Raw genomic sequence first — 9,263 nt, forward strand, 5'->3', positions numbered from 1 at the left:
GCAACTTAAAATAAAATAAAATTAAATTAAAAGGGGTGGGGATGTGGCTTATTAGGAAGAGTGCTTGCCTAACGTGCCCAAGACCTTGGGTCCAATCCCAGTACTGCAGACAAACAAAAAAGGAAAACAAGAACTGTTCTGTCAAATAAGACACACAGGCAAGTTTCAGTGCAGAGCTATCTACGTCTCTGACCTATGTCCTCAAAGATTTATTTGAGAATATTTCAGTGTGTGCCCTTCAGTATAGGAACGGAGCATCGATTCTCAGAGGTCACTGTGCCAGGGTGCTGTAAAGTACTTCTAGTTTTACTTAAATGTACATTCTTCTTAGTATATCATCTCAGGCTCTTGGGCTCTCTGAGTTTTAAAATTATTATATAAATTTGATGCCTAAGATATATAATTACATCAAAGTCAAATGTGGTCTTTCCTTTCTTGGGAGAAAGAAAACCCAAATTTCTTTCAACTCAGTGGAGTGCACTGACCTAATTCTAACCTTAGCCCAAAGGTCCAAGTTCATGTACGCAAGAAGAGTTCTGTACACATTTTCCCTATGGCCACATCTTTTACTCAAGCTCCATATCTGACTCACCAGATGCTGCCAGCTAGTATCCTACTGTAACACAGTAAACACAGTGCAACACAGTGGACAGCAAACGCAACCTCTTCACAAACCTGTGCTACAGTCATGCTTGTTTGGGTTGGGGTTGAAGATACTAAGATCTACCAAAACATGATTTGGTCACTTATTGTTATTGTGTTGCTGTTGACCGAGGACATTTCTCTCTCTATGTGGAGAGATGAAACAATTAATGTAAGCATCATTATTGTATGACCAGAGCAATGAATGAAAAAGGGATTGAGCTAGATTTCATTCAGACAGTTAATACTGACTCGCTAGAAAATATTGAACAGGTTTCCTAAACTTTCTGTGCCTTCGTTTGCCTACGTGTTAAATGTCCTCTCTTGACCTCAGGTTATATCAATCAGGTCCTAGATTTTTCAATTCCTCCACAGACCCCTCACTGGGACATCTAACAGTATGTTTTGAGTGCTTCCTCAGGCCAGACACTGCTCCAGGAACAATCGAATACATCCTGAAGGTGACTTTATGGTCTTCCCTCCCTCACACCAGCTTCTCTCTCTTAGAAGTCCTCAGTGGTGGCATAAACATCCATATCCCAGGGCAGAAGCCTGTGGGAGCCCACCTCGGCCTCTCGCTCTCCCTCAGCCCTGTGGTCAACGATGACCAAACCCCTTCAAGTGCATCGTCACTATCTTTTTTCTCTCAGCACTAGAGAGTGAACCCAGGCCCCACATATGCTAGGTAGTTGAGCTGCATACCTTTTTACTTTGCAGACCTTTTACTTTACAGACCTTTTTATCTTGAGAGGTTCCCACTAAATTGCCCAGCTTACCTTGAACTTGCCATCCTCCTATCTCAGCCTCCTTAGTACCTGGGATTACAGAAGTGCTCCATTGCACCCAACTCAGTCACCAATTCTTAAAATATATTTATTATCCCTTGCAAATCTTGTCTCAATGTCTTTGCATGTGTGATCTCTCTGCCCTAAACCTTCTTCCTCTGATTTCACAAAGCTGGCTTCTCATCATTCAGACTATAATTCAAATGTCATCTTTTTACTGATCTCCTCTTCCACCCACTCTATCCAGAGCTGCTCCCAGCCCCATTCTCACTATTGTGACCCTGTTTGCAATCTTCTTAGCACTGTACTACCTTATTTGTATTCCCCTTTCTTTTTCTATTTCTCATCACTAGAATCTAAGCTCCATAAGTGCAGGGACCTTATCTAACATGTTCGCCTCTCTTCTAGACACTGGGGACATGACCAACGTAATCACACTCTATGGTACTCATCTGGCAAATGTCCACTCAGTTCTCTACCTCTTCCCCACCTGCAGCCAACACACACCATGCTGCTTGGTCTCATGTCCATCAACTTCACGTGGCCCTCACTGCTGCTTGGCAATGGTACCATATTCCTCTAGTCCATTCCCTCTCCTTTTTCCCCAGACAACTGTTTCACATCTTTCTGTCTTCAAACCTCCAACCCCTTCCACCCAAGCTCACCTGATGACACTGTTCCTTATTTCATTTGGACAATAGAGTCAGGCTCTCATATTGAGCCTGTCTGTGCCCACCCTCTACTTGTGCATTGGATCCCACCCCCTTCACTCCAGAACACTTCCTGGATCATTCCCATCAGCATTCAATTGCTCTAACATCACCCACCTTAAAATAAACTGCCCTTACTGCTAGTTATTGCTGCCAGTTTTCTGCTTCCTTTTACATCAAAACTCTTCCAAAGGGGTGAGAGAGTCTGTCTCCACCTTCTTCCCTCCCATCTGGTTTCAGTCACTGCGTCAGGCACTGGACTCCTTGCCAAGGCCACTGGCCATCATGATGTCACCAATTCAGTGCTTACTTTCTATCCTTTCTTCACCCCACCTCTTACCTGCATCTCAGGTAGACCTTCACCAGTGAGGCTCTACTCCTTTGTCCTTAGGGATGCCATTCCTTAGTGCTCATATGATTTCACTGGCTGTTCTTAGTCTCTTCTGCTGCCCTTCTTCTCGATTTCTAAATATTAGTTGACCAAGGATTAGTCTTTCTTATAGTTCCAGTCACACTCCTGAGGATATTAGAACCTAAGCTCCATCCTAAAATCATGACTTCCTTATTCATATGCAGTTCTAACCCTTTCCCCTGAACTCTAGAATAATCTATCCAGTTACCTATGCCAAACCTATTCTTGGGTCTCTGTAACTGTGTCACGATACTCTGTCCAAAATTGAATTGTTTTTTTCTCGACATGAATTCTTTAAAAAAAAAAAAAAGCTTTCAATGCGTGTATTTAAAAATTTTAACGAACATAACAATACATACTTTCATATTTATGGGACACAGTGTGATATTTTGGTGTATGTATATAATGTGAATTAATCAGATCAGGGTAATTGATCTATCTATTACCTCAAACATTCATCATTATGTCATGTTAGGGACATTCACAATCTGTAGGGCATGATAGAAGAAAAACCATTTTGGGGGCCTGGGGATGTGGCTCAAGCGGTAGCGCGCTTGCCTGGCATGCATGCGGCCCGGGTTCGGTCCTCAGCACCACATACAAACAAAGATGTTGTGTCTGCCGATAACTAAAAAATAAAATATTAAAATTCTCTCTCTCCCTCTCTCACTCTCTCTTTAAAAAAAAAAAAAGAAAGAAAAAACATTTTGGTGTGCCAGCTTTGGAGTATATGTGTGGTTTTGGGAAGAGCATAAGGCAAAATCTACTAAAAATAGATATTGAAAAAAGCATCCTGGCTACCACCTGGGTTTGACTCTTCTTTTGATATCCCATCCTTCTTCCTGTAACTTGCATATGGGTTTGTAAGTAAGCCTCAAGGTTTTTCACATTTGAAATAGGCCTCAATGGTGCTCATTAACATATCTATCCATTAGCCTCCAGGTGTGGGAGAACCATTGTGGCAGAAGTAAGGATAGCTAAACTGGAGTTCTGGATATCAGCTGTTATGGATTTGAGATATTGCTAACCCTGCATTTATAAAGCTCAGGAGGCATGAGGATGGCGGGTTGTTCCCCCCTCTTTTATATATATATATATAAAGCAGGGCCAATCCTGAAGGGGCCCTGGGGGGAATTTCCTTTGGAGGCTCTTTTCCACCCTCTCGAGGAAGGTGGCAAGATCCTTGGTAGCCCTCTGAGTCCCCACTGGCTCCTTGCTGGCAAATTTTTATGCTCCCATCCAAAGCTAAAATGTTCAAATTTTTCATTTCATTATTTTGCCAATTTGAAGGAAGCTGTTTTCCTCAGGCAGCGCTGGAAGGCCATTCTCTCTCCCTATCAATGTCCCCTGGCAACCTCAGAAGGCCCTGGGGAGTGTCCCAGATTCCAGCTGCCACTGGGCTGCCCAGGGAGCAAGAGCCTGTGAGATTGTGCCTCCAGGTTGGGTGGGTAGGTCCAGGCTTGGGCTGGCAGCAGTGGCGGCCAGGGACTCCGCTTGGCCCCACCCCCGGGCGGGCCTGGCTGGGCCTCTCGCCTGGCCAGTGGGCCCTAGGCCAGTGTCTAGGCGGGGCACCTCCTTTGGGTGACGGGGCTGGAGGGCACCCCATTACTAGTTTAAAGGCTTCCCCTCAATATCAAATTTGGACTTATAATCCTTTTGCCAAATGAAATCCCTTTTTACACTGGGGGCAGGGCGTCTTAGATGGAGTTTGACCTTTCCAGACGCCGGAGGACAGTTTCAGCCCAGGGCGAATTAGGCCCATCCTTGGAGATGGCCTTTTTTTGAGTCTTTTTTTTTTTTTTTGTAAGAGGGCGGAGAATTTCCACGGGGAGAGGGATGACAATATGGTGGAGGCCGTTCCCCATCCCAACTGTCTACCATGTGTTCCGGGACAGGGGCAGTTAGTGTGGAATTTAAGGGACCAGGCCAAGGATTGGTGGAAGGAGGAGTAGGTGTCTTAAAAGGGTCTTTGTTGCCCCTAGATGTTCCTCTTGAGGGGCCAGGAGAGAAACAGGTGCTGAGGGCAGATAGTCCCTCAGAGGGGGGTCCTCTCCCAGGTTAATTTCCCTCTTCCTCACCAACTGTTCTGTGGGGTCCCAGGTGGCCCAATGCCCGAGGGCGGAGTGGGACGGGGGACTCAGACGCCCGGGCGCTGGTGGGGCCTGCAGCGGGCCACAAGAAGAAACACCTGGGGCTCCTGCCGGCTGGCCTAGCTCCCTCTCGCAAACCTCTCCCTCCTCCTCCCCCTCAGCCATCAGCCAGGACCCCAGAGTGTCAAGGTTTCCCAGACCTTTTTGGCCTGCGCATCCAAGATCTCTGAACCTCGGCCTTTGAGCATAAGAGCTGGGTCCTTATGCCTAGTGGGAGACTGCCCCATCTTTCCAGGGTTACCCTTACCTGGCTTGGCTCGATATTCTCACCCCCGCGTGGGGCGCCAGATGTCGGGGGTTTAGCCTCCCTGTTCCCTCCTGACCTGTGGGAGAGACTGGGAGAGCCCGCCCCAGCCAGGACAGGCCAAGAAAGGTAAAGGTCGGCTGGCCGTCTGCACCCAGCCCTCCCTTGCAGGAGGACAATCAGAAGCGCCAGGGAGAACAGTCAAAGCAGGATCTCGTTTAATGAGAAAACACACACAGCTAACATGATGTACAGGAGCCAATCAGGGTAAAGGTCAGCAGGGTGGGGAGAATTTACATCTTCACCCGTCCTACAGGCAGTAACGGGAGACAGGAGCTGTCCGTGAGGGCAGAAGGGTTCTGAGCCTACCCTAGAGGTGGTCCGATTCTTCATCACAACCCACGGACATGCCTTCTGGCTAATCGCCAGGTGCTCTCTTAGTCACCTGTGGCCCCAGGACCGGGAAGCGGGTATCAGCCAGCAAGTTAAGTTTCCTCTTTTCTGATGCAACATGCCCCACATTACATCATGCCCTACAACAATCCTCTTTACTATTTTGAAATATTCAATTAATTACCATCAACATGAGAACCCCACTATGCTAGAGAGCATTAGAAGTATTCCTCCCATCCAGCTGGACCCCGTGCCCATTAACCCGCCTTTCTCCACCCCTTCTTCTTCCCACTCTTCCCAGTTCTACTCTCTACTTCTGTGACATCAACCTTTTCAGTTTCCACATTAAGTGAAAATATGTGGTATTTGTCTTTTTTTGTGCCTTTTTTCATGTAACATAATGTCCCTAGGCTCATCCATGTTACTCTAAATGATAAAATTTCATCTTTTTTGGGCTGAAAAAACTCCATTGTATATATATGCCCCATTTTCTTTATTCATTTATCCACAATGGGCATCTAGGTTGATTCCACATCTTGGCTACTGTGAAGAGTGCAGTAATAAGCTGGGGAGTGATATCTCTTTCACATACTAATTGTATTTCCTCTGGATATACACTCTATAATGGAACTGCTGGATCATATGAGAGTTGTATTTCTAGTTTCTGTGTGTGTGTGTGTTTGATGAGCCCCAGAGTGTTTGTCTTAATTGCTGTACTAATTTACATTCCTACCAGCAATGTATGAAGAGTCCCCCTATTTCTGCATACTTGCCAGCACAAAAATGAATATTGATGTCCCCAAACTCTTTGCTGCCTTCCTCCTTCGACATGGTGACTCCATTCTATCAATGCCAAACTGTTGAAATCATCTTATATTCTCCCATTTCCTGCCAATGCTCAACCCGTGAATCTTCTAGGCATTACCTGTACAATATATCTATTCATCACTCCACTACAACCATGCTGGCCCCCCGATTATCATCTTTTGCCCAGACTATTGCAATAGCCTCCAAATTGAACTCTCTGCTTCTCCCCTGCCTGTCTCTACAGTATTCAGAGTAAAACTTTTAAATGTGTTACCTGACTTGCAGATCTGGAGTCTCTTGGCTACATTTCTCAGCTATATTTTAGATGCCAGACTCAATATATCAGCAGTCTACTTAGCTTAGAGCTAGGGCCCTAACTCTGAAATATACTTTAAGTTAAAAAACAATAAGCATCCTTTTGTTTAAGTGGAAGGTGGTTGATATCATTGCTTTAGCAGATAAATGTAGTGCATTAAAATCTGGAGGGGAGGAAACAAGTTAAACAAAGAATAGGATGCAAAAAAACACTGAGAAGCAGTTTAATAGCCAGAGAGTCTTTCAGAGAAGCCACCAAAGGATACCAATCTATGGTAAGGTTTTGAAAAAACCTGCAAATAGGAAAATAAAACAGGGACTTAGAGAGGCTGTCTTTGCTAAAAATACCTGTTTCTTCAGTTGGGTTTGCCGATGCCTAATGTGTAACTAAAAGCATGATAAAGTTTGGCATCTCTTCTTCATTTTGTATTTGTCTGTTTTACTCCCTTATTAAACTTTGGGTCTGCCGCAGTCCGGCTAGGCACAAATCACGAGCCACTCAAGCAGGAACAAACTTTATTTCCGAACTCCACCAGCACACTCCACACACACTCCCCGGGAACCTCTCCTGATCGCCGCCCACTCGGCTCCTCCAGGCACACATCACACCAACCGGAAATCCCTCCTCCGGACCTTCCCCAACCAATGGGAACTCTCCAGTAATCCCCATGAGAACTCCAAAGTAGCAGGCCTAGGCGGACAGCAGGGGTCTAATATACAATTGAATACACAGCTTAACATAACCATCATCATCTCAACGGCTTGTTAGCCTCACCACTCCATTCTGGCAAAAATGCCATGTGTCATTCCGACTCAGCTATGGCTCTCAGCATGGGTCAGATTCCTGCACGATTCTGGGTCATATGGTAGTTCTATTTCTAGTTTTTTTTTTTTTTTTTGAGGATCCCCACAGCATTTCCATAATTGATGTACTAATTTATGTAAGTATAAGCATATTAATCATGTAAGTAGTATTCATCTAAAGCTGATAATATGCTTTCTTTAAGGCTGAAGACAGGAAGGTGTGAAAAATTAAGATATTTTCCACAGCCAGCTTGCTTCTACTTCTGGGCCTTGGAGTGGTGCCTAGAAGTCTTCAGTTTTTACCCCACATTTTCCACAAACAGTGAGTCTTACAGGCCGATCAATGGTGAAGAGACTGCCTTCCCTCAGCAGGAGCAATAGAGTCCCATGGGAACTGAAGGCCCCCCATTCCAGGATCACAGATCTAATAGATAAATATCCTATGAAGCAAGTGGACATTGCCCTTGAACAGCTGGCAATGTCCTCAACACCAATAAGACTCCTCGGTGTGATCAGAACTCAAGAGAATGATAAACCACATGACAGTTTACCAGGACTGCTTACTACACGTCTGTCTTGGTTCCTGTACCAGTTCTTCCTCTATTTAAGCTAAAGCTCTCATTAGTACCTGAGAGACAGGACTGAGACATTGACATCACTTGTCTTTCCAGTATAGGTACATTGATGAAAGTTCCTTTTCCCCATTATTTTTTCCATTTGGTTTTTGGGGAAAGTGGTCAGTTCTGATTTGTTAGGACCCCAGAGTTAGGCCTCTGGCCTAGGACTTGGGTAACAGGAAAGGTGCTGGACAAAATCAATGTAGCCCTAAGATGTGACACTGTTTTACTGTCTTAGCATGGATCTTAGCATTTACCACTCTTAGCATTGATCGCTATCTGGTTTTTATTTATTGCCTTTTTTTTCTTTTTAAAGTATAGCTCCATGAGATTAGTAGCCTCTGTCTCTAGTGACATAAGTGGTTGGCACATGGAGTAGGTGGCTCAAGCTGTATTCATGAAGACTCAAGACACAAAATCAGCTTCATAAGACCATGCTTTGTTGGCGTCTCTGCGAAAAAACAACCAAATGTAACTCTTTTGTAGTTTACAATGAATTTATCAAAGGCCAACGGAAGCACCAGGATTAACTTATGTGGAAATAATACTCTGGTAAAGTCACTTAGGAAAATAATAGCTTCTGTTCCCTGTTTTGCTGATTCAAATTCCAGTTACAATAAATAAAACCTATTTATAAGGTTGTTGTGTTAAATAAGAAAATGTGTGTCGGCTCCTAGGGCCGCACCTAGGGGGTATGGGGGTAGATGCAGTGACTTTGTGGTTATGATAATATAGTACTAGTGGTAAACTACATCATGGGATCACTCAGACTGAGGCTGGTCACCCTGAAGCTAACCCAGTGGGCAATCCACCTACTCCCCTAGCGCCCTTGAAGTGCCCCTGGCGGCAGCCACATTTGGAGGCTTTCGCTTGGCCTACAGCTAACAGGGAACAGCTCAAGGGGCTTCAGAGTCCCGCCCAATTTACCGCTAGAGTCAACAGAATTGAGCTGACTCCTGAGAGCAGAGTCGCCACCCAGGGCTCCAGCCAAGAATTCCAGGACTGACCTGGTGGCGGACTCCCAGCAGCTCGCCAGAGACGCCCCCAGCGGGCGCCCCCTGGCGGCTGCGCGGCGCTCCCACAGCCCTGAGCGGCGCTCCCAGGGTCCTCCGCGGCTCACAGGAAAGGCTGCGCACGCAAGCGCGCGGGGCGGAGCCTCTCGCCGCCAGATGGAGGGCAGCGTGCCGGGCTTCTTAGTAGCCCTCCAGGCGAAGGGCCGGCCCGAGGCGGTGAGGACGCGGGTGCAGGAGCAGGACTTAGGGCAGTGCGGCCTGACAGGTAAGTGGGCTGCAGGAGAAGGGCCGCCCAGACGCGCCACCTCGTGCACCCCAGCTTTTCGCGAGCCGGGTCTCGAAGGAGGCTTTCCCGCGGGCGCCGGGGCTTC

General features: G+C 46.2%; 1 protein-coding gene across 10 annotated transcripts in view; it reads left to right on the forward strand.

The window, feature by feature from the left end:
* The first annotated feature begins 9,003 nt into the window (after positions 1-9,003).
* Chd1l (chromodomain helicase DNA binding protein 1 like) overlaps positions 9,004-9,263 on the forward strand; it is a 51,371-nt gene continuing 51,111 nt past the window's right edge. For 9 of the 10 annotated variants that reach the window (XR_007351473.1, XM_048813867.1, XM_048813868.1 and 6 more), the window contains exon 1: positions 9,004-9,157. Coding sequence is in view for 8 of the 10 variants with exons in the window: in XM_048813867.1 (XP_048669824.1) it covers positions 9,049-9,157 (109 nt within the window). In the remaining 2 variants the exon portion in view is untranslated. The remainder of the gene's footprint in view (positions 9,158-9,263) is intronic. The other variant, XM_048813869.1, reaches the window with a different exon arrangement.

The sequence above is a fragment of the Marmota marmota genome, unplaced genomic scaffold, assembly GCF_001458135.2.
Source record: "Marmota marmota marmota unplaced genomic scaffold, marMar, whole genome shotgun sequence".
NCBI classification, from domain to species: domain Eukaryota; kingdom Metazoa; phylum Chordata; class Mammalia; order Rodentia; family Sciuridae; genus Marmota; species Marmota marmota.